At 43.8% G+C, this 26,573-nt stretch overlaps 1 protein-coding gene across 1 annotated transcript in view; it reads left to right on the forward strand.

Moving 5' to 3' along the window:
* PLCB2 (phospholipase C beta 2) overlaps positions 1-7,261 on the forward strand; it is a 453,229-nt gene extending 445,968 nt beyond the window's left edge. The window contains exon 31 of the mRNA XM_069208592.1: positions 5,769-7,261. Within this exon, the coding sequence (XP_069064693.1) occupies positions 5,769-6,167 (399 nt within the window). The 3' untranslated portion in view covers positions 6,168-7,261. The remainder of the gene's footprint in view (positions 1-5,768) is intronic.
* Positions 7,262-26,573: the final 19,312 nt, after the last annotated feature.

Genomic DNA, 26,573 nt, shown 5'->3' on the forward strand with positions numbered 1-26,573 from the left:
CTTATGAGGGGTTATACAATCTGATCATGAGAGAGCACATCTTGACCAATTGTATCCAAGAAAGGTTACGCCAGCATCTAGTGGACTCTAAGCTGACCAACCCTAGAGAGCTAGGGGAGGCAGCTGATGAGTGGTTGAGAACCAGGGTGGTTGTCAAGTCCCAGGGGGGAGACTCCAAGAAGGGGGGGACAGGTCCCCAAAAACCTAAGGAGGGAGGTGGTAAGCCCACCACAGAGACTCCCTCTGTACCCCAGAACCCTAAGAAGGAGGAGAGTAAATCCCACTCCCACTCTGACATGCAGAGACAGGGAGACCCAGGGTTAAAAAAGCTCTTGGACAGTAGGGCTTGCTTTGACTGTCAGCAGACAGGTCACTTCAGAGGAGATGCAGCCTGTCCAAAGAAGGTGGTTAGCACTGGGCTGTCCAGTGTAGCCATAGAGGAGGATTCCTCAGATGATGAAGTCCTCCTAGCATTGTGCTGGGAGACAGGACCAGATGGTAAGCTGGTGATCCCTGAGGGTGGGAGTAGGCACTTCCACCACATTCAAGTGAATGGGATCCCTACCACTGGCCTGAGAGACACCTGTGCCAGTCACACTGTAGTGAGTGACCGGTTAGTGACCCCAGACATGTATGTCCCAGGAAAGACAAAGAAAGTCAGGATAGCCACAGGGGAGGTCACCTCCAAACCTGTAGCCATAGTGCCCCTAGAGAGGGAGGGTATCCTTGACTGGATTAGGGTGGTAGTCAGTGCTGACCTTCCCCTAGATTGTATCCTGGGCAATGACCTCCCAGAGGTGAGTCTGGTCACAGATGGGGTGGTCGCCCAGGGCGCCCCCCCTACCCAAAGTCCTGGGGAGTCAGTCCCTACAGTTAGGAGACAGGGGTCCCCAAGAAAAGGAAAGAAGAAAAGGAATGGTAGGCCACTCTTAAAGAGAGTTCCAAGGAGCCAAAGGCCTTCTGCCCCAGTAGGGGGGGAGCCCAGAGTTGGCACTGGTGAGGCCTCACCTGACCCCAAGGAAGTCCTGAGTAGTCAGGCAGCTGTCCAGATGCAAGGTGTTGCCCCTGCACTGACAGAAGGGAGAGTGGAAGGAGGGTGTCTGCCACAGGAGGTGGTAGCCCCCCACTCTAGACAGCAAGAGGGGTACCAGGACCCCAAAGATACCCCTAAAGCAGCTCAGCCACCTGTCAGTGGAGAGCTTAGGGTGTGGTTCTGGGTACTGACAGCTGTCAGTAGCCTCTGCTGGGTGCTAGCCTTCCTGGCAGCACTGTACTTGGCCTGGGAGGCAGACCCCAGGGCCAATAGCAAAGTAGGCCCCCTGACCCTATTGGTCATGGTGGGGTTGCTCAAGTGTTGGGTGACCTCTTTGGGTAAGCTAGGTGTTGCCCTAGCAAAGTTAGGAGTAGGGGAGGTGGGCACCTCACTACCCAAGTTGGCAGAGAGAGAGGAGGAAGACCCCCCTAGAGGAAAGTTTCAGTTTGAAATGGGTCCTTTCATTGTTGGGGTGGGTTCACTACCCAGAGGGAGAGACCCTGACAGGAGGATGTAAGGCAGAGTAGGCCCTGCAAAGGGACAGCCAGTTTTCTTCACTGTCTTCCTCGCCTAACAAGCCAGGAAGACTCTCCCAGGGTTGGGCTGAGTCTCCTGGGCGTGTGGGCTGGGGGGGGGTTGTGTGAGAAACTGGGGCTGATTGCAGAGGCCCCATAACTTTTTGCCCCCATTTTCCACTTTATGCTGGTGTTTTCCTGACTCTGATGGGGCCCTGGGTACTGCTAACCAGTCAGAGGGCCTGTGCTCTGTGTAAAATGGATATGCAAATTAGGCTAATTATAATTGGCTAAGTTAACCTACCTATAAGTCCCTAGTATATGGTAGGGCATGTAGGTTTAGGGACCACAGCATAGGTGGTGCACACCTAGGTGCATTGCTGAGGTGCCCAGTGTCATTTTATTAAAAGCAAGCCTGCCTTGCTGGCTGCTTTTAAATTAAAGTTATATGCAAATTCGACTTTGGAATTAAAGGTACTTCCAAAGTCTTAAACTACCTTATTTTTACATATAAGTCACCCCTAAGGTGTGCCCTATGTGCCCCTAGGGCTGGGTGCCATGTAACTATAAGCAGGGACTTTATAAAAATAGATTTATAAGCCCTGGTGAGGTAAAAACAGCCAAATTCGTTTTTCCCTCATTGAAGTAAATGGCCTTCATAGGCTAGAATGGGCAGACTTTATTTTAAATTTTAAAGTCTCCTTAAATGTTACATACCAAGAATTTGGTATCAAATTGATTGTTATAATAAATCCCACAACTTCCAGTTGTTGGATTTAATATAACTAGTGCAGGTAAAAAGTTTAGACTTTACCTAAAAAGTTGCCAATTTCAGCTCTGCATTGTTTTTGCTGCTGTGCTCTGATTGGCCAGCCTGCAGCAGCTTCTGCCAGGCTACTTTAATGAGGTGTGAAGTGGCCTGACTTCACACAAAGGAATGTGCTTGGGGGAGAGAATCTCCCCTCAGCAGATGGGGAAGCAGGAAGGGGGAGGGCTGCCAAACTGGTCTTCAAAGGCAGAGAAGGACATCTGGAGCACCCAGCAACACCCCCACATCCTGCAACCCCAGACAGCTAGGTGCCCCCTTGATTAGATTAGGAGAGGGCAGGAGAGGGGTGTGTTTATGATTTTTAGCCACACCAGTGGGTGGGTTCAGCCAGATCTCTCCTCCAAAAATCAGATTCATCCATTTTGGATTTTTAGAGACTATTGCCTTCTGGGATGGATTTTTGCCACACTTCCCAGGAAGTGGTCATCACAGGGGGACGACCCTGTCCCTGATTGGAGGACCAGGGCCCCCCTGCTTTTCACCCAGGAGCAAGGATAAAACTGGCAGACCTGCACCCACGCCTCAGATCCCCTCCAGAATTCAACAAGAAAGGAACTAAAGAAGAAGAAGGACTGCCCTGCTGGACCCCTGGCCTGCACCTGGACCCTGCACTCAGAAGGACTGCACCAGCTGCACACTTGGGCTTCACCACAAGAAGGACTTTGCCTGGCTTCAACTGGTTCAAGGAGGGACTCCCTGTTTGCTACAGGTGAAAAATTGCTAACCAGAGTCCTCTGCACCAACTCCTGAAAAAGTGACCAGCTGACCACTGCCCAGTGGCCAAAAAGGAGTTTGCGCCAGGTGCACTCTGGGAGTTGAAGTCCGCACTTCCCAAGGACCATCACAGAACTTCTGGACCCTTGGGGTGAGCTGTGGACCCCAAAAGAACCTTAAAAGAACATCTGGGTGAAGCCCCAGAAGTTTGGAAAAGATTGGAGAAATTTTAGAAAAAAGCTCCATAAAGTGACCGACTCGACGCGGAAATTCTAGCCGGCTTGCCTCAACCGCGACCCGGCCTGACTTCGTGGTTCGTCCCGGTCAAGAAAAACATCAGAAAAAAAGACTAAGTCCGAACGTAAAAAGTTGACCGGGACCTTCCAGTCATCGTATCCGAGAAGGGCTCCACGGACGTCGGATCAAGATCCAGGTTTACCCCGGTCGAAGGATTTTCATCTCGAAAAAACGACTAAGTCCGAAGGTAGAAATCACCACCGAGGAAACCGACTTCGCGTATCCGGACAAGGGCTCCAGGAGGTCGGATCCAACTGGCAGGTTCGTCCCGGTGAAGAAAAACTTCAAAATAAAGACTAAGTCAGAAGGTAACTTTTTAACCGAGGCTTCCCGCGACCTGTATCCGAGCAGGGCTCCATCGCGGTCGGCCTGAAAGTTTGACCTTGTCCCGGTCCTGGTGCAACCAGATGACCCGATTGGCGCTTTTTGTTTCTATGCGCTAGAAAATAATAATACTTTAAAAATTCATATCTCCGGTTCCCCTGAACCGATTTTAATCGTTTTTGTGTCATTTTAAAGATAAAAATATAAGCTATTTTTATAAATTGGTTTTGGATTTTTAAACTGTTTCCTGTGTTTTATTTAATTACTGTTTTGTGATATTTGAATGCTTTACACTTTGTCTCCTAAGTTAAGCCTTGACGCTCGATGCCAAGCTACCAAGGGTAGAGCTGGGATTAATTTACTGAGACCTAACTGTACTTTTGTGGAGGTTTGTGGCTTGTTGCTAGGTGTAGGTACCTACCTGCCCTACCAATAACCCATTTTCCAACACCAGCCTTCTATGAAAGCTGCATTACATGTGGATATGTTGAAGACCAAATGGCTGGTCTTTATTTAAGAACAAGTAGATTGTTAGTTGGCACTATTGGTAGCCATATGAATTTCTACGGGTGAGGATGTAACAGGGTGTACGATATAGAAGGGCAAGGTTCAGGTAGTTTGCATTAGAAGGACAACATGGACTTGCCTTCCAGGTACTGGCGGTAGTCAGTGAGATATTCCTTAACAAAAATACCTACTTAACCTTTTATGCACTGTCTGTTAGATGGTGCACAGCTGTTTGACATGCACATCTGTAAAATCATCACCATGGTTCAGACGGGGGGATGTCACATGTGCAATATGGGGAAGCCCTGACCTTACTGTCTCTTCGAGCCACTCATGGTGAGGATTGTCCATGTATTGTGTGTTTGTGGACTTCTCCACGTCCTTTGATATTGTGGATAGAGGTAGTCTCTGGTCTTTAATGCTGATCTAGCGAATCCCAAGGAGGATGGGCCACGTTATCAGCAATTGTTTTAGGGGTACATGGGCTACCTTGAGGATTGTTGGACAGAGGTACAAGTTCTCTCAACCCATGTTTAGTCGGTCTGGTGTCAGATAGGGTTGTGTGCTCACCCTCTATAAATGATGTTGAAAAAGGGGAGGGGTGTATGAAAGTTCCCCCAAAGTCAGTTAAAACTACGTAAAATTGGGACTTGTGCGTGGTTCAACTGTCAGAAGAATGGGTCTCTTTTAATTCTTGGGGTTTTACTTGTATTTCGAGTGTACTGCTGTTCGTTTATCACTCAGTAGCAGTAAAATCACATGCAATTTTACCATTACCACAGTTTAATGGAACTTGTAATCAGATCTTTAGCGGGTTGATTAAGGTTACAGATTGCTGACCTGGCCCAAAATAATCACTCTCCCTCACTAACCTATGCATATGGCCTTGACATCTAGAACCTTATTTGATGAACAGGCTCGTAGTACCTCCGTCCTCAAGGATTTCCAATGCCTTGTCTGACTGTATAAGGGGATGAGGTTGTGCTGACTTTGTGGAACTAAGCTAGATACATTGCATATTTGTGTCAACTACCCTTCCCTGCAGAAACTGTGGCATGATCTTACTTTGCCTATGTTATCTTATTGAGGATTGTCACTAGGTGATAGCTGACATGTTGTATGTGAAGCATTATGCAATTTGGAACTTACAGATGCAACAAACTTGCCATGTACTGGACTGTTGCTGTGCAGTTATGCAACTATGTGACTGTGCTGCTTTATGCAAAGATGGAGCTACGAAGTGCTTGGGTGATGTTAACTTTGGGTTACGTTCTCTGAACCAAGGAACAGTTTTCATCCAAAATGTAACTTATATTTTTTTTAATGTAATTGTTGATTTTGGATTTATCATCGTTATATTGTTTTTAAACTGATGTCAAACCTTTGTTAAAAATATAAGTAAATAAATGGATTAGAAATATTTATATAATCACTGGTTATCTTCAAAGAACTGGCAAGACTCCATCCTTGTAGTCAATGTTGGACAGCCGTGCTCTTTAAATGGCAGCTCTAAAAACATGTATTAATGGTTCTATTTTCTTGAATATAGTTGCAGGAAGAGACACTGGCAGAGCATCAGCAGAAAGTGAAGTCACATGCATTGGAGGTCCTGGAAACTGTGCAGAATTGTGTGAAAGTCCATTTTCCACTCGAAGTGACCAGCAGGAAAAAGGGGGCCCTAGACTTCGACAAAACTGAGAGTGGCGTGTACCTCGGAGAAACTAGAGGGTACCGTGGTGATAGTGGAGTGTACCACGAAGATAGTGGAGTGTACCTTGGGCAGAGTGGAGTGTACCATGGAGATAGTGGGGTTTACCTCGGAGAGACTGTGGCTTCTGACACATCATTACAGGAAAATGAGGATAAGCTGAAGCTACCAGAAGACATCACTACCTCCAAAACCACCCTCAAATGTAAGGCAGTGGAATGGACAAAGGAGTCTGAGTGATACAGCAGGATTTCTGCAGGATCTCAAATATACACGGAAACAGGTTTTGAAACCAGCTCAGACAAGACTCATGACGTTCTTCTACAAAACAGTTTGGCAGGGGTTACGAATGGTGAACACCATTTTAATTCATATGCCCACAGAGAATCTATTTACAGGTTGCAGCACAGATGGGGATAAAACCAACACTTATTTATAGTCAGAAACACATGGGAGGAGTTTCCTGCGAGATGGCACACTGGTGTAGTAGATCTTACTCCATGTGAATCCCATTATTATTTAAGTGTAACTTAGATTAGAAATGTGAGCAGAAGGTACAGGTCAAAACTGACAGCAACCATCCAATATCTTGCTTAGTTTATTTCAGCTCCAGCGCACCCAATCACAACATCATCCAAAAAAGCTGTGCAGACTGCATACTATGGGGCATATTTATACTCCATTTGCGCCGAATTTGCGTAATTTCTTTTACGCACATTTAGCGCAAAACTAACTCCATATTTATATTTTGACCTTAGACATGTCTAACGTCAAAATATTGGAGTTTGCACTATTTTTTAGATGTGTGAACCTAACTTGCGTCAATGAGATGCAAGGTAGGCGTTTCCATCTAAAAAATTGTGCTAACCCCATAGCCCCATATTTATCCCCCGTGCTATAATGAAGCACAGGTGGGAGGAGGGGCTAAATAATGGTGCAAAGCTAGCTTTGCACCATTATTTAACGCCTGGGTCAGAACAGGCATTAGGGGACCAGTGGACCCATTTCCATGGTTAAACACCATGGAATGGGTCCACAGGTGCCCTCCTCAAGCCCCAGGAACACCCCCACCCACACAAGAGGGACACCAGAGGATGGGTGACCTCATCCCAGGTAAGTAGAGGTAAGTATTTTTTTGTTTTTAATTAAAGTGCCATCGGGGCCCAACCTGGGGGCCCCTGCATGGCACAGGGTGTAATGGCCATGCACAGGGTACACTGGTCCCCTGTGCAGGCCATTTAGGTAGTGGGCATGACTCCTGTCTTTTCTAAGACAGGAGTTATGTGGTATGGATGGTTTTGCAGCAGAAAATGACGCTAGGCTGGTTAGAGGCATTTTTTTGCCTCTAACCAGCCTAACATCATTTTTTGGTGCAAAACCCCTTTCTCCCATACCGCCACCCCCACCTGGCTAACGTAATTTTTTTTTTTTTTACCCTAGCCCACCCTTTGCACCGGCTTGCGCCATTCCATAAATATGGCGCCCAGCTGACGCTCAGGAATGGCGCAAGCTGGTGCTAAACTTTTTGATGCAAAACTGCATTACTGCAGTTTTGCATCAAAAAGTATAAATATGCCCGTGTTTCCAAACTGAAAACTGTCGGCAATCCCCAAGTCTGTCAGAGTAGGAGGTTCACTGAGCCGTTCCAGACCTTCAACAGTGAAACCGACTTTACTTCTATTGGCCTGCCCAAGTGAATGCGTTTGAAATAAATCTGAGAGTAGTTTATTTGGAGCAGACTGCAGAGACAAACTGAACAGAAAAGTTGAAAAGATATCTTCATTAAAAAGGGCAATAAAGTTAAGAGTTGTGTAGAGTTAAGTAGATGTCAAGTTATGTGAACGTCAAGAATACACAGATGACAAACGGTGGTCAACCAGTGCTCAACGTACTACAGAATTAGGCCATTGAATATAAGTACCTCTCTTCCGTCTGTGCATCGAGGATCGGTATTTTGATTGTACTACTGAATATTGAGGCTATGTACATCGAGACACAAGAATATCATGGACAAAATATTGAAGACCAAAATATTGAAAGTTAAGCACATATAAGAAAGTATAGATTTACTATTCCTAATGCCACAATCACATACCTTGCAGATAACTTGATATATATCAAGATACATATATGTGAAACTAATTTATAAAATCAATACTTACTTAAATCCCAGTATTTTATTCTTAATATTTATATATCTCGATATTCCAGCTCCGCTATTGAGGGAGCATACCATTTTAGCTGTGCCTGTCGGAAGAATAAGGATGAGGTCACATAATACTGTAGAGTGGGAGGGCATTACGTTTCTGCATTGGGTAAATATCAAAGTCCTAAATTTACAAAGCTTTCTCTATGAGTAGTTGAGTGTTTCTTGTATGGTAAATATTAATTAGACATAAATATCCAGGTCTGATTCACAAACCATTTTCAAGTGTTACTCCTGGCTTAAATGTAACTTACTCATGGATTTCCAGAAGTAGGTCAGAAGCATTTGTGACTCAACTCAAGCAGTAAGCTTGTCTTACTCCTGGAGATCGATGTGTAAGTCACACTTATTATTTCAGTTAGACATGACGCCTCTCAGTAAATGTTTTATGACTGAATAATCAAATGTCATTTACATCTAAGACAGGAGTAACTCATAGCTACTCATAAAATCATGAAAAGTACTGCTTGAATTGGACCCCTAATACAGAATTTCTACTAAGTTAATGGTGTGCAGTGCAGACACACCAAAGTAAATGAATGAGATAAAGGTGCAAAAAGGTTTGGGTTCATGGCACTCTGCTAATAATGTTAACGCCCGCAAACATGTACGCTCGCGTACCTCAGGTTAGAGGTTTTACACCCTTGGAACACAGAAGTATGTAATTTCTTTTCATGATGGCATAAAGGAAGAGCACTCCTTATTTGATGGAAGGTTAAAGAAAGGTGTTTGTACCCCATGGAGAAAGCAATTTATATGTGTTTATGCATACATGCATCATTTAAGCATTCAGATTTTTTCACATGATGGAAATTCTGCAGGTGTACGTGCCACACAGTGGAAATGTTGTAGATTTATTGTAGTACTCCTGTGATTCTTTGTGACTCACTACAAAGTCGGAAATATGTTTTCAATGTAGGAGAAACCCTACAGGAGTAGATTTACAATGTTTTCAAGTTGAGGGCTCTTTATGAAATGGGATATCGAGACTTTTTCGCATATTCATCTAACAAAATGAAGCTGTGCATAAAGGTCTAAGATCCTAAAAGATCCCTAATAGTGTGTGAGGTTGAATTGAAAAAGGCAATGAAAAGTGGGACTGGCACTTTCCAAGCAACACAAAAGCTTAGGTGAGGTATGGGATAAATGCTGTCTAAATATTTGGCACCACATTCGCAAGGTGACAACGTCTAGTGTAATTCATACTATTAAAAATGAATGGTGCATTAACAATGATCAAGGGGAACTCAAATAATTTCACTCTTGTTTATCAAAATTACTGAAAGAATGAAACTTGTAACGTGGATGAGGCCAGCATTTTCCCCGCTTGTGTATAATTGCCTGTGATGTAGCCAGAAAGCAGTGGTAGATTAAAACTCCACATTGAATTAATATTGAAAACTCGCCTCTGTCTTGCATTGAACAAAAATAAATCACCTTACACACATTTAAACACTGAAAGAAAGCATCTGACCACATTGCCTAGGCAGAGTGGAAGCACATGAGCTTTGGCAGGAGTGTTTCCTATAGCCCATGATGCATTGTATATAGATTGCAAACCAAGGTGATAGCAAACAAGGAAGTGTCTGAACTCAAGCAGACAGGAAAACCTACCAAACAAAGTCACCAGTTATCTAAGAGGTGGGCTGTTGTCTGGAGTGGCATGATGGATGAAAAAGGATAGACTGGAATGTGGCTCGAGTGATTGCCATTGGCTGAGATTAATTCAAGCATTTTATCACCAATCATCTTGCTGTTTGTAGTGTTGCCACACTCTTACAAGGGGTAGTAGGTTGGATGATAATAAAGGTTAGTCCTCTTGAATAACTACATAGGCTGATATTCTGATTCTATTTGTAACAAAGTCAAATTATACAATTGTTTCCTTGCTGAATTAATGAACTAGGAGTGTTGTCATATTACAGAATATCTAAAAAGCTCAAGAGTTAGTAGCATCTCAAAAACTACAGTTAAGATCTATTTTGAGGTGTATGACAATGGTTGATTTAAAGCATCCCAACAAAGGAAAAACCCAACCCTTTGATGATCAGATTAGAAGAGTAGAGTAAGATGGACCTGGGGGTAAGATCAACTCTTTAAATCCTGCTACGATTTGCATATATGTTTATTTAACCTGATACTAAGAATAAATTCAAGACTGTGGGCCCAGTTATGAGTACGGCGGTCCTAAGACTGCCATATTCGTAACTAAGAGGGTCCTAAGACCGCCATACTCATGGTGGCAGTTTGACCGCCACAATCTTGGCAGTCTGACAAAACAGATTATGATCCTGGCAGTCTGACCTCCAGGAGACAGCCGCCACAGACAGGATCATGGATCCCGATGGGTTGGGGGCAGTGCAAGTAGTGGTCAAGCATGGCGACTCCGATGTTGGCACCGCCATGCTGATCATGACTTGCCTTTCTGCCAGCCTTTTCATGGTGGGGTCACTGCCATGAAAAGGCTGGGGGAAAGGCAGAAACAATGCCACAAGGGGGGCCCTGCACTGCCCATGGCCATGCCTTGGGCAGTGCAGGGGCCCCCCCTTTCAGCACACTCGGAAAGCACACTGTCTACCATGGCAGACAGTGCATATCCTAAGTGTGCTGCTGGCACTAACTGTGCGGCGGTATTGGCCTCTGCTCTCCCTCACAGATGAAGCCAATGCGGCCGCACCGTCAGTGCTGACCGGCCCGGTGGGAACATCCTGATATGGCAGTCCAGAGGCCACCGGCTTGGTGGCAGCCTCTCGACCGTTGTAATGGTGGTCCAACAGTCAGACTAGCACAGTCATAATTGGGCCCTATTTCCCTGCTTAATGTGTGAGGTTTCTGGGTGGATCTGTACTGGCAAGCACCATGAACATTTTTGACATTACAGAATGTTACAACATATGACCTGTCTTATGCCTTGCAACAGTTAAGGGAGTTACTACATTGGTTCATGGGAAATTCCCCAGGATAGCTGGAAGTTTGAGAGTCAAATCTCAAAACAGAGGTCACAATAAAAGCATTAATCTGAACTTTTGACCTCATTATGGGTTGTACCTTGAGAGTATTTAGAAAAGAAGTTGCATGATGAATCATAAAGAGATTTCAGTCAGGTGTTATTTCTAGGAGCTCTTTTGTAAAACAATTCTAGTTTATAATATGCAGGTAGCTGTTTGTAATGGAGCCTTGGGAAGAGAAAGGAATTTGATCAGTTGATTAGGTCCACAAGATTGAAAGAATTGTCTTATATGTCTTGCAGGAGTCCTATATATTGCAACGGGACATTTGTTATATATTTAGAAGAATATTTATACAATAAAGTACTAAGATAGGTAAAATGGTTTAACCTCGATTGAGGCTCCCATTGAGAAAATGTAGCAATGTGATTGTATGTCTAAACGTCATGTGGTTGACAAATGCTGGAAATGTAATGGTGAGATTTTACACTTGTGAAAAGATACAACAAAAAACAAAAAACACCTCCAAAACAAGGTTCTACATACAGGATCCCTTAGAATAAAGTGTATATCTGATACATCAATTGAAAAAATATTTCCAATTGATGCGTCAACTATATACTTTATTGTAAGGGACTCTTTAGAGTCTTGTTTTGGAGTTGGGTTTTTGTTTTTTGTTGAACTTTTTTATTTTTCCTGTCCTGCTCTAATATTAGTGTGTAGTTTTCATGGAACCCTTTGTCTTATTTACCTGTGAAAAGATATACTGAAGTAATATGAACCTAATATGGTGTAAAAGTACCTGAGAGTAAATTGTCTAACAGGACAGGGGCGTTGCAGTGTGGGAATGCCCTGAATGTTTGCCAATACAAACAAAATGTCTTTGTGGGAGTTTGCAAGTTTTCCAATTACCCATTCCAATCCTGGAAGCAGTCTGAGGTGTTCTACTGACAGGGAAGAGTAATGCTGCTCCCAGAGTTGGACTGGATAAGGATCATCTCAATAATTGGTGGAGAAATAAAGGAAAATTGTGCAATAGCACGCAAACCTTTTGCATGCCTAGTTGTACAAATGTCCCTGATTAATTCCTGTTATTTCTCTGCCACCAAAATTACCATTAATAGGGGTCTTGGTAAACCCAGGGATAGGGCAATAATGGGGATTACAAGTTTTCGAGCTATAAAATACAGAAATTATTGTTTGCTCCAATCCTGCACATTTCCCCCTAAAATTTCAAGATTTGAAATTTGGCAGCATCAGTAGTCAAAATCTGCGTGTGAAACACCACAATTTATAATCCTAATGGGCCACTCATAATGAGCTTTCATGAAGGTAAGAGAGACTTCACATAGGTTTTACAGGAGTACTCCTAGAACGCTAAGAGAGCTGAAGCTTTCTTGGAACAGTCACCAAACTTTGAGACTTACGAAAATGTGTAAATCTACATCCAAACGTAGGAATAACAACTAAACAATTATTAGGAAGTGAAAGATCATGATGACATTGGATGTTTAGCTATGAACCCAGGAGATGTTGATTGTACCAGGTTTGGCATAAATAGAGATAATGTTTATTAATTTGAGTAGATTTATAATCAGCCAGACCTAGTTTAGCTGCCTTTGAAATGGGTATCTGTACTTCTGCCAACTATGCACACTACAAGTTTCATTTTTGTTAAATACTAATGTTTACAATTTGTGTACTTTACTTTTTAGATGTGACAAATGTTTTAGTTTGCCATTTTGTGGTTTTCATGTAATTCAAGACTTTGATGTGTTTCAATGTATTGTTACTTTTAATTTCAATAAAATTGTTATTGTTATACCCTATAAAAATGGCCCTTTCTTATTATGGCTGGATAATAGTAGCCAAGACCACTATTGCAACGATGATTAAAGATAAGGCAATTCAGCAAGACAAATTATTCAAGCAAAGCCAAATGATCCTCTGTGTTCAATCTTCATAGAAATCATTATAAAGAGTCAGTCCTAATCATGCCTTCTAATGAGATCTCTTTATCTTTTCAGTCTCATATTCCAACAATTGCATGATTATCTCTACATTATCTATATAAAGTACTCAGATTGGATTAATAAAGCTATTTGCACATGAGCTTAGCTTCCATGCATAATAGCCCTTTTATAAAATTGTTAAACCATGTTTGAATACACAAGCATTAATTCTGCACTTGTATAAGGATTTACTTACTCAAAGATTTCCATATGATTAAATGCAGGATGTTCTGTAGCTTTGGGAACAACTACAGTTCTGCACATTACTAGGTATTCAAAATCTATCTTCTGTCTGACCTATCCCATCCTGAAAAATGTCAGAGAAATTTACAGCTGGGAATGGCAGAAGTAAATGCCTTTGCATCCTATGAATGGGAAGTTAACATCCTCAAAAACTGTGGGCTTGTGGGGGAGGATTTTGACAAGACAAAATTGTTTCCGGTGGATGAAAGAAATTAAACAAAAAAGAAGTGTTTTCGGTCGCACGACAGGCAGTCCCCACATGAAATACTATACTAAATACAACTGAACTCAGAAATGCTTACATATGTGAGCAACTGGGAATTCTCAAACATTGCCTAGCAGTATGCCTACAGGAACCTAGAAAAGTTTCGTTAATTTAAAAGAAATTGGAAATCGTCTGCACTCATGAGAGACTGAAAACCTGGGGATGCAGTTTTCTGTCTTCCTCTGTACATTAAGCCCATCATTTACAAATGGTGCCAGTGATCCTATGTGGCTAAAGCGTCCTCAGTGTTATATTTAATCAAAGATCCCTTCATGTTTTCCTGAAAGAAACTCATGGAAGCATTTAAGTGAAGCTAATTCTGATGCACAGTGATATTAGAGGGAAGATTGAGTAGCACTATACTGTGGGAACCATTTAAAGCAATGATTTCTGTGTTCTGTTTTAATAAACCAACTTAAGGTGATTCATGGTCTTGTTGTTTTTAATTTCACCAAGTGCGGCTCCCAGAGTGGATATTTAAACCATGAAGATGTGTTTTTATTCATTAGCAATATTGACCCGATACTGGCTTAGTTATTGTGACATTTTTTATCTTTTTATTTTAAGTTTCACTTCCTTTATTACTGGCTTTTTGTTTGCTGTGGCGGACATTTTGTTTTATACTGTCTTTCTTCTGTTTGTAATATGTTCTAAGGACTGTGGAAAATATTTTTAAACATTTGAACCTTACTCTGTAATCCTGCTCTGTCCCAAAGTAGGAATAGAGAAGGTGTTTGAATAGCCCTCGCTCAACTTTTGGTGACGTTGATCTCTGGTCCATTTAATCAACCATCCCAAGACGATTGACGGTCTACTTATTTTTCGTTTACCTCCTGTGAGGCACCTTGTATGGATATTTTAACCAGGATGCTGAGCTGCCTCTGCTCTGATACAGCAATATTGGTCTGATATCCTATTGCTAACTACAACCCTTTTACTCACTCTTGTTGTTGCTGGTGAGTTATTTGCTGTAGTGAGTCTTTTGTTTTTTAACCTGTTTCTCTTCTAGATTTTTATGTGGTAGAGTCAGTGCAGATATTTAAATGTTTAAACCTCAATTTGTAATCCTATTCTGACCACTAATTAGCTATAGAGGTTGCAGCTGGTTAGCTCTTGGTCATCTTTGGGTGCCATTTTGAGGAAACTTGGACCCATATTTATACTTTTTTAGCAGCGCATTTGCGTCATTTTTTTACGCAAAAGTGGCGCAAACTTACAATATATAATTGTAGTTTGTAAGTTTGCACCACTTTTGTATCAAAAAATTAAGCAAAGGCAGCGCTAAAAAAGTATAAATATGGGCATTGGTCTCTGTTTCATTTAAGTCTGTCATCGTAAATCGATTGATTGTCTAGTTGTTTTTAATTTTCTCCACTTACCAGGCCCTGGGCAAATATTTAAACCACCATGCTACTTAATCCCTTGCCGAGACCTCTCAGAGAACTGATAAGTCTAATACAGCAGAATTGATGTGATACTGAAGAATCAAGTCTCAAAACTGAGGTCAAGGTTAAAGCTTTTCTCTGAACTATTGACCTCATTGGGGGTTGTACCTAGAGAGAGCATTTAAAAATAAAAACCAAGCTGCAAGATGCTTACTGCAAATCCTTTTAGTCTTTAGTTTCACTTTTGTTATTACTAGAGTTTTGTTTTCTGTGGCTTGCATTTTGATTTTATAATGTCCCTCTTCTCTGTTTTATCTGATCTAAGGACTGTGAAAATATTTGTAATCTTTTAAAACTGATTTTGTCACCTCTTTTGACCTCAAAGTAGTAATACAGCTTGCGCTTTATTAGCATTTGCTCAACTTTTGCCACCATTTTGAGGGTTTGTTTCCATTTGAATTGACCATCCTAAGACAATTGGCGGACTATTTGCTTTTAGGGCTCAGCCTAACAGACAGCACAGCTGTCTAATTTGCCAAAGACATATTGGGGACTTTCAGAAAGTTGACCTAGGAATGGATTTCGCCCATTGATTACCATTGGCTTTGTGTTTTGTAACTCACATTTCCTGGTTTAGTATTTGCTGTCTTTATTTGCTTTAGCCTCTCCAGGTTCAGTTTGTCCTCCTGTTGTCTGAACCGTGTTTACTATATTCTTCCAAGAATTCCCTTTCTATAAACAGGCCTTTAAATCTTGTTTTGATCTTGTCACATTTGATGTGCATTCGAAGACCGAGGTCAAATGTCAGGCACTGTCTTCCGAGGGCGCTTGTTTACTTTTCTTTCTTTGTCGTCAAAGTGAGAGGATAAATGTGACAATCTTGCTCAATACTGGGGTAGGAAAAAGGTTTCTTCTAGCATACAATAACAGAGTTGTAAGTATTTCAGAATGTAGCAGAATAAGGAACACGAATACAGCACAGTTTTTGTTATTTCTGAAGTGTGTTGGAAACAAATACTTTAATTTGATCAAAACAAATCATTACACTAGGTGATGCAGTTTCCACATAATTTTGTTTGTGCACTGTATAGTTTTATTAATAACACTGTATGTCTGTGCAAATGTAATCGCCATTTCAATTGAAAATGTGTTGCTGTAAAGGCAGTGCTCTTCCATACAAAGGCATACAACACTCTACGCCACGCCACTCTAATCTGCACCACTCCACACCACTGCACTCTACTCTGCACCACTTCACGCTCCTTGGGGGTGGAAAGCCCATTAGACACTGAGGATTACTTTTTGGGTTTTTTGTGGCTCCCTGCAGATTCCAGAACTTTCCATCACAGAAATGTGAGGAAAATGTGTTTTTAGGCAAAGGTTGAGGTTTGCAAGGGATTCTGGGTAAAACAACCTGGTGAGAGCCACGTTAGTCACCCCATCCTGGATTCCCGTAGGTGTCTAGTTTTTAAAAATGTACAGGTTTGTAAAGTCTTCCTATGTGTCAGCTGAGCTTGGGTTAAAAAAAACACAGCTACCCACTTTGCAAAAAATGAGTCCGTATTGAGTGGAAAAATGTGGTGTGTTCAAGTTGTGTTTTTGGCCATTTCCTGCCACGGTAACTTAGCCTACCCACACAATTGAGGCACCAACATTATCAGAAGACTTAAGGGAATGCTGAGTGGAAGGAAGTTTGTAGCTCCTTTCAGGTTCCAGAACTTTCCATAATAGAAATGTGAGGAAAATGTATTTTTGTAGTTAAAGTTTGAGGTTTGCAAAGGATTCTGGGTAAACCAACCTGGTTAGATCTACGCAAGTCACCCCATCCTGGATTCCCGTAGGTATCTAGTTTTCAAAAAGGTACAGGTTTGCTAGGTTTCTCTAGGTGCCAGATGAGATACGGCCCAAAAACCAGAGCTACCCATCTTGAAAAAATGGTTAGTTTTGAATGGAAAAAATGTGATGTGTTCATGTTGAGTTTTGGAGTGCTTCCTGCTGTGGGCACTATTCCCACCCACACAAGTGAGGTACCATTTTTATTGGGCAAGTTAGTGGAACACAATAGTAGAACTAGTGTTATTATGAACTGTATTTCTCTGCATTTGCACCTTTCAAATGTAAGACAATGTGAAAGAGAGAAGTAATTTTGAGAAATACCCTCCAATTCACATGCTAGTATGGGTACCCACAAATTCAGACATGTGCAGATAACCACTGCTTCTAAACGCCCTATGTTGTACCCATTTCGGAAATACATAGGTTTCCTTGACACATGTTTTTCACTATTTATATTTTCCCACATGAATTGCTCTATACCCGATACATAATGAACAGGGCCTGTATTGCTTTGGGTGTGTGAGCTTAAGATTTCCCAACAATTACGCTGGGAACTATTGTTAAAACACATTATATGAGAAACAGGGTATGAATGGGGTTTAAGGGGTAGTGGAAAAAAGAGAGGTATGCTAATTTGTTGGAGTACTTAAAACATAATAATTTTCAAACTAATAAATATTTTTAAGGCCTTCAAAGCATAGAGGAGGGCAACTGTGTGTACTTTTGGTCAGTGAAAGCATGTAAAAAAAAATCACAGTTGAAATCCGACAGTCACTTCACATTACCTGACTGAAATCACTTGTACGCAACTATTTAGCACAGAATTAATTTTGTAAGGTGGTATAACACCTAAAACACCCACCCCTAGAAGTATGGCACTGACAAGGAAAAACCATTGCAAGGTGCAGCTCAGGTATGGGCTCTGGGTACCTCCAGTTCTTGGAAAACCCACAAATAATATATATCGTCACAACCAGAAATCATCCCCAAATAGCCCAAAAAGGCTTAGCACGGAGGGAGGGGCGTTGTTGGTAGGCCTGCGGAGGGGTTAATGGGCTTTCGTTATCTCTGCAGCATTATATTTTGAGCAAATTCCAAACCTTGACTTCAAACTTTGCCTCCCAAGCTGAAATTAGGATCCTGCAACAAAAGTAAAGCGAGAGTGCCCTCTTGTGGTCTTTAAGGGATATATATTGTGTTATTTAAAGTCCAGCTTTCAGAGACGATTGTGTTTTACAATTTTGTTATAGCGTAAATTTGGTCTAAATGCACTAGAGTGTTTTTATAAGAACACCAGCTTACATTACACATTTTTAGGCACTTGGAGAGTCACAGAGTCACAGTAACACAGACTCACAGGGAAGAGGACCGGCTCTACATGGTTCCCCAGATCCAAGGTCGTACGTTCTGGCCTTTAGGTTCTCAGCTCCTCCTTCCTCATGAAGTACATGGGGGGCTGGTAAGGGTCTGAGGCGCGTGTGTTGGCGTGGGGGTAGTATGAAAAATACGCCCTCCCTCTATCCCTATTGTTATTGTTTTTTCTCCTAAAAAAAAAAATACAGTGAGGACTATTTTAATATAAACGTGAAGACTAACTTGACCAAAATACCACCAATTCCATCTAGCTATTTCGTGAATTATTATGTTACTATGGTTAATGGGAGGGTCGCCAAAGCATGTGCGTGCTCCTGGTCTGTCCGCTCATTCATTAGATTGAGCCTCCTGTGACCTTGGGATCAGGGCCCGACGGACGGGCCTTTAATTCCACCAGGCGTTTCCCAGGGGCTGGAGCACCCGGAATCCGGTTTGCATCGGCCAGTGAGTCCCTTCTGTGTCTCTCTCACTTTCCCCAGCTCCCAGAGGTCAACCTAAGCACAGCTTCAAGAGAGAAAGGGGAGGAGGGGGGAGGTAGCGAGAAAGTGATCATAGCGGGAGTAGAGCCAGAGGAGAGAGAGGGTGGATGAATGGAAAGAGAGAGATTGCGTGAGGGTATGAAAGGAGGGGGGTTTGAGCATTTTTGCAAGGTCTGCTTTTGACTGCTTTTGGCTCTTCTCTCTGCCCCTGCTTGACATAGCTTCAGGGAAGAGAGAAGTTAATGTGCTGCAGTTTATACTGTCTCTGTGTAGGTCACAACGATTACCAGACCTACAAGAAAGTTAAGTGCACAGCGATTGTAAAGGAGAGAGATAAAGTCTGGTGACTGGCGCTTGTTCATAGGGGAATGCTTGTCAGAGAGTGAGTGAGTGTGACTGACCCCCAAGAACCCACTTATCAGTTCTCTGAGAGGTCTCGGCAAGGGATTGACAGGTGGAATTAGACTGCTGTAAGCTGCTAGAAAGCTGGGGTGTTCAGTGTAGGTTCAGGAAGGGCAGGCCTTCTCACATTTTGAGGATGTCCACACAATACAAATGTACACTCACTGGGCCTGAATGAAAGTTATTTACATTCCACATGTTTATCCTCAAAATGTGCTATGGATGGGACATGACATTGTCTGAGAAGCAATGAAGGAGGACATTTTTCAGGACTGCCTCTGAAGCCCTGTTTGCTGCAGCTGCCCATACATTGCACTTAATCAATGTAAAGTTTTTATGCAGTTTTGACCAATGCTATTGGCCTAAAGTCTTCAATGATGCAACCACCGGCTTCAACAGACTTTGATTGACGAATAACTCTGCTCTTGTTTATTGACGAGCGATACAAGGTTAAAAACATCTGGAAGACACATTGAAATCCCTTCTCTAGACCTAGAGCAAATCCCCTTCTACAGTCCTCTTGGAATCCATGGTTACAGACAAACTGGACCGGCATTTGCTTTCTACCTCCAGAGGACAGTATCTTCTGCCAAATCTCAAAGGCAGACTAAATAAGCATGGCAAGGAGGATTTATGGCTGCGCAGCTAACACAGAAGGAAGCGATGAAGGCCATTCAGGAACTAAAGGATGTACATGATTGATTACTTGCTCCCCCATCTGATACTTCCAGAGAATCTACTGTTTTTTGGGGGCATTTCGTAGCACCACCATCACCACACCCAGATTTGCAGTACAAGAGTTTGTTTTCGGTATTACATTTTCGACAGGCCTAGGTCCTAAAAGCAGGGCATATGTAGAGAAAGTCAAAATTTTGGAAGCAGTTAAATAGATGTACACTGGTAAGGAGCTAATGGAAGGTGGCTTACTATAGAATTTTAGAAAATAAACTTGCTAAAAATGTCTACAATCCTATGCAAGGTGTTTAGAGAAGTAGATAAAGTTGAGACACCATGCCCCGAACTTAACACTCATCATTTTGCCAGGCGAAGACTCTCAGTTGTATTATAGTTATGGGCCCATATCACTGATAAATTCTAATGTCAAGACGCTAAGGTTGGATTTGTGCCAAGCAGATCTCTGAGAAACCATCATAGACTATAGTTCACCATAATCACCATGATAGCAAGCTAGTGCACCATCTTGAGGCCAGGAAGGCACTTGATTGGGTGGAGTAAGGGTCCCAATTCAGGACACTAGAAAGAGCAGGCATAGGGAACAATTTCATTAGCAAAGTGAAATTGTTTATTAGGACGCAAGAGCACAAGTAACCTCTGATATCTGTCAGGGTAGTTCGAAGTCCAGCGAGGTACATTTCAAGGCTACCGACTGTCACCACTGCTTTCCACTGCATTTTTTGCAGTGGCCATAAGTAAGTCCAAGGAAATAAGTTATCGGCAAGGGAACAGAAGCTATTGCTCTATGCATTTGACATCTTATTGATGCTTTGTAGCCCTTCCTTGAATAAGTCTGATTTCTTGTTTTTCTTACATCTCTGGCTACAAAGACAATTGGGCTGAAAGTGAAACCTTGACAATATTGAAATAAACCAGTGGCTTAACAAAGGCCCCCGCAGCTCCAGGGTGCGGGGTGCGGGGTGCGGGGAAGCTCCAGCCCTCTCAGCACAGTACACTGGCCTGAGAGCTCCCGAGTGCATCCGTAGTGGGTGGTGGCCCGCGATGTACTTTGCGGGGGAGGGGGCTCAAGTTTCTTTACGCTGCTGAATAATTTACTAAATCCTAATTAGTTAAACTGTCCTTTTACGTGGGAAGCCCACAAACTCCGATTTATGGGGGCTTTGATCAATTAAGGCCTCTCCTACGTGGTTAGGAATGTGTGCACTCTCCTCAATAAAACTGTCCCCGACTTTGCCAGCTGTAGTAAGCTCCGACTCTCTCTGTGGTTCAGAGTAAGAAGAATAAAAAATGATGATGGTTCTGAGATTCAATTACCTCCTTGGAAAGCTCCATCTACAGGACCCTAGATCCTCACTGACTAGAACTGATAAGTATAAAGGGGCATATTTATACTCCGTTTGCGCCGGAATTGCGTTGTTTTTTTTTACGCAATTTCGACGCAAAACTAACTCCATATTTATACTTTGGCGTTAGACGCGTCTAGCGCCAAAGTCCATGGAGTTAGCGTCATTTTTTAGCATGGACACCTACTTTGCGTTAATTATATGCAAGGTAGGCGTTCCCGTCTAAAAAATCGACTCCGAGGCATGTGCGTCGGATTTATACTCCCGGGCAAAATTCACGCCCGGGAGTGGGCGGGTCAAAAAAAATGACGTACGGCCGCTTTTGCGCCGTTTTTTAGCGCCTGCAAAAGGCAGGCGTTAAGGGACCTGTGGGCTCTGAAGGAGCCCAGAGGTGCCCTCCCATGCCCCCAGGGAAACCCCCTGTCACCCTTGCCCACCCCAGGAGGACACCCAAGGCTGGAGGGACCCATCCCAGGGACATTAAGGTAAGTTCAGGTAAGTGTTTTTTTATATTTTTTTTGTGGCATAGGGGGGCCTGATTTGTGCCCCCCTACATGCCACTATGCCCAATGACCATGCCCAGGGGACAGAAGTCCCCTGGGCATGGCCATTGGGCAAGGGGGCATGACTCCTGTCTTTGCTAAGACAGGAGTCATTTCTATGGGGGTTGGGAGTGAAAAAAAATGGCGCAAATCGGGTTGAGGTGAAAAAATTGCCTCAACCTGACTTGCCCCATTTCTTGACGCCCAAGCCCCATATCCCCCTACGCCGGCGCTGCCTGGTGTACGTCATTTTTTTTAACGCACACCAGACGGCGCCGGCGGCTAACGCCGGCTAACGTCATTCAATAAATACGGCGCCCGCATGGCGCTTCAGAATGGCGTTAGCCGGCGCTAATTTTTTTTACGCAAAACTGCGTTAGCGCAGTTTTGCGTCAAAAAGTATAAATATGGGCCCAAATGTATAAAAATGTCAGTGCAGGAGCACCCCAAACACAGAGTAAGGAATAGCAAAAACTTGTTTAGGATTAGCGGAATACAGTTCGAAGTGTGTGTACATCTTCTCTGACGGTTTAGAGCCCATCATGAATGTAACAAAGAAGTATGTACTGTAACAAAAGTAGGCCTGGGTTGAACTCATGGCGTTTCAATCCACAGAATCATGTGGCGTTACATAAGGAGATTCCTTTGAGTTCGGCGAGTAAGCGGAGTTCAGGCACGTTGTGCTGCTCGTGCTGATTTTTTGCACTCGGCGCTTGTTCCGTGTTGTAAAATCAGCATGAATGGCACCAAGTGGTACGCCAGAGGGCGCTGCTTCTTTCTGACGCTCAAGTAGGTTTTCTACTCGAAGGGCAGTTTTCTCAACGCGAACAGTCATGACATACCGTGACTGCCCATGTTGAGAAAACTCACTGGGAGACACTCTAGTGCCTGTAAATTGTGCAGGGGAAGCAAATTTGCACTCGCACTCACCAACTTAACGTTGGAGAGCCGCACATGAGAAAATACTCTGCAAAGCAACTGTTGGAGGTGATTTGCCAGAACTCTGCACTTCAAGCAGAATGGGTAAAACTCAGCGAACTCCGCTGGTGGGGCAGAATTTTTCACCCACCCTTACACAAAAGATAGCAGGGCATGAAAGAATGGTTGGGTTTGCATTGAGATGATTGAGAGAAGAATCATTGTGTCAGCCCTAGAAAGGGAGGTCTTGGCCTGTTTTGGGTTGAAACACCACAGGCATTTCATATTCAGTGGGCCTTTCATCATCAGGAATGATCATAAGCCTCCAGTACAATTTTTTTTAAATAATTCTTTTCATTAGTAACTGGGGAAGAATACATCAAACATTTCAAATTCAGCATAACATTGAATACCACAGATAAGACCAAGGCACAAGTCATGTTTTCCAGCGCCCAACAGATGCCCCTCCCCCCACACCCAACCCAAGGAGACAATGCTTGTGGACAGTCTGCTATAGGATGTGGACAAGTGTCAGGATCCCGGGGGTGAGCATAGCATTGCCCGCCTCTGTATTCATCCCATTTCCCCCAGATTTTCCCCCACTTCTGCGGGCATTCCATTCCATTGTAGGTTACCTTCTCAGCCAGCAGGCACCAGTCCATATCTTGCTTCAAGTTTTGCAGTTCTGGCGCCTGGGGGTGCACCCCACAGCCTGGAAATATTTATTATTTGGCAATCATCATGCCAAGAGTCATCAGAAGGATCCCCGCTCTTCTGAGATCCGAGCCATCCCAGATGTTTAACAGGCACCACTTGATCAAGGGTGACCTTGCACTATTACAGATCCCGTTTAGACATGTAATCACAGGGACCAATAGTTCCCTATTACCGGGCATTCCCAAATAATATGCAAAAATGTCCCTTCCGGTCCACACCCCCTGAGGCAAAGAGTGTCAGGCGCCTTGCCCATCTTGGCTCTGACACAGCACATTAATTATGCTCTGCAGAGGATTTTCAACTGTACCAGCCGAAATCGTGAACGGATTCCCGCCTCCCTCAGGGAGGCTAGTGCCTCACCCCTTTCCTCATCTTCAAGGCTACACACATTGTGTTCCCATTGCTGTTTGAGGTGCATTAGTGGGTCTGGCGAATTGTTTATCAGTGTTCTGTACGTGAGGGAGATGGCTTTGTTCTGTGGGTGTTCCTCCAGCAATCTCCTGTCCAATGGGGAGGTCTTTGGCAGCTCCGTCTCTCATGGGAGGACTGAGTGCAGTGCATGCCATATTTGAAGGTAGTGATACTATTCAGTGGGCACCAATTTGTACTCCTGTAGGTCGTAGAATGCGAGAACGTCAGTTTGAGGCCAAAGGCCCCCCCCACCTTAGAGATACCAATAAGGTCCCCTTTATCGAAGCTGGGAGGTTGTTTAGTGTGCCCAGCGCCTTAGAATCCCAGAGAGGAGGGGGTTGCGTTATTCTATCCTCCCACCCCAAGGAACTGAGTGGGGTGTGCCAATAACCAACTGTAACCAGTGTTGGTCCAAGGGTTTTGCCTGCTTAGGGAAGGCGTAGATGGCTCTAAGGTATCCTTCCGGGTGCATCAGTTTTCTGTCCATGCAGTATACTGGATCGTCATGTAGTGCATGCATTCAGTAATTTATGGTCGTCAGCTCTGCCACCCGGTTATATTTCCTAATGTCAGGCAGGGCGCTTCTTCCGTCATACCACCGCCTTATTAACTTGGTGAGGGCTATCCTTGCCTTGCCGCCATCCCATAGGAGGGCTCTCAGTTCACTATCTAGTGCTCGGTAGTAATGTTGAGGAGCCAGGGAATTCCACCTCAAAGGACAAAGGTGATTGATTTTGCCCAATTTATTGTGTAGCCAGAGTATTGCCCAAACGGTCGTGATGTACATTATCTGGTCAAGGGACAAGTGTGGCTCCATCACGTATAGGAGGACATCATCAGCATAAAGTGATATTCTGTCCCACAGCTCTGTCCATGGCAGTACCCTGATCAGGGGATCCAACATCACCCACGCCACAAGTGGCTCGAGGGCCAAGGCAAGTTGCAAGGGGAAAAGGGGGCATCCCTGCCTCATGCCGCATCGAAGGGCAAATGTCCTGGATATGGTTCAGTTCACTGCCAACTCTGCGAGAGGTGCAAAGTAGCGAAGTCGTACCCATGCTCAAATTGGGGGCCAAAACCCAGCCTCACCAGCACAGCGAATAGATATGGCCATTCCACCTTGTCAATGGCCATCCGCATCCTCTCATAGCTCACCAGCCTGACCAAGTATACCATGCAGTCTGTGGAGTCTCAGTGCCGTGTTGCGGCCGGGCACAAAGCCGGACTGGACGGGGAGGACCAGCATGTGTATCATCTGAGTAAGTCAGGAGGCCATATTTTTGCTAGGATTTTGACCTCTGCATTGAGTAGGGAGATCAGCCGATAGGAGCCACATTGTTCCTCTAGTTTCCCTTCCTTACAGATTACCACTATGGAGGCTCGCGTTGACTCAGGGGGAGGACTTCCCATTTTAGGCTCTCATCTTACATCTTTTTTAAGTGTGGGGTGAGTTTAGCGGCTGAGTTTATATAGCTCAATTTGGACCCCGTTGGGGCCCACTGCTTTGCCTGACTTTAAATCCCTAATAGCCCCTACTGTTTCTTCTGGTTTGAGCTCCTTCTCACGTACCTCCCTGTCATCTGTGGACAAGGTTGAAAACTGAATATCTGCCAGGAGTTCGCATGAGTCTTCTCTTGTGGTTGTAACTATCGGAGAGTACAGATTTGTGTAGTAGGATGCAAAGGTCTCTGAAATATTCTCTCCATGGCTGACCGGAGTGCCAGACACAGTCTGGATCGCCCTCACCCATCTGTTTGCTGCTTCTCATCTATTGAGCAAGGCCAGGAGTTTCCCAACCTTGTCATCGGTCTCGTAGAGACATTGTTGTATTGCTCTGTGGTGGGTCTTGGCTGCCTCTTGTGCTACATATCGGTATTCGAGCTGTTTAAGGGTCAGGTTATGGGTTGCGTCCACATCCTCCGATATCGAGAGGCTCTTTTCAAGAGCCATGATTTCTCATTCAAGAGACTCAATTTTTGCCCATTTTTGTTTTTTCTGCCCTATGATTGCAGAGAGCCCAACTCCCCTGATCACCACCTTATATGCCTCCCATACCGTCTGAGCTGAGTCTACCGAGGAAGCATTAGCCTCAAAGTAGCGCTCCATCCTTTCTGTCAATGTTGCCTTGACCTTCAGCACCTTGAGGCACCATGGGTTCAGTACAATGTGTCTGAGGTTGCCACTGTCCCTCAATCCGTGATCATCCACAAGTGGAAAAGATCGGATATACCCCACACAAGGTGGTAGACCTCGTACTTTCCTCAGCTGACAGGCTGACGTAATGAAGTAGTCGATTCTGGAGAAACTATTGTGGGCTGTGGAGTGAAATGTAAAGTGCTGCTCGGTGGGGTGGAAGGTATGCCATACATCCATTAGTCCCTGGGAAATCAGTTAGGGGTTGTTGTGTTGAGTTTGTTTGTCGAGGGGGTTGTTGGTCCCTAAAGTCACACATTCTTGCATTAAGATCCCTCTTATTATTAATTCCCCTTCAGGGAGGTGAAGTAGGAATGCTAAGCTGGAAGTGTGGTTTCATGGAGTCATGGGGGGAGACACTGATAGTATGTTTGTTGTGGTTCCTTCCCAGCTCTCCGATACAGCCACATAGCATCCCTTTACAACGGACTAGATGAGTTGGATGGTGAGGGGAAGTGATTTTTTCACCATAATACCTACTCCCCTAGAGGCAATGGTGTAGCCTGTGTGTGCAACCATTTTGAACCCCACCGGTCGAATGCTCAACATTTCTTTCCCAGTAGGTGGGTCTCTTGTAGGAGGACCACATTGGGGGCATGTCTTTTAAGATACTGCAGGACTATTCCTGTTTCATCATGTCTCCAAGCCTTTTTGTATTCCACAATAGTATATGTAG

The sequence above is a fragment of the Pleurodeles waltl genome, chromosome 9 (assembly GCF_031143425.1).
Source record: "Pleurodeles waltl isolate 20211129_DDA chromosome 9, aPleWal1.hap1.20221129, whole genome shotgun sequence".
In the NCBI taxonomy this organism is placed as follows: Eukaryota; Metazoa; Chordata; class Amphibia; order Caudata; family Salamandridae; genus Pleurodeles; species Pleurodeles waltl.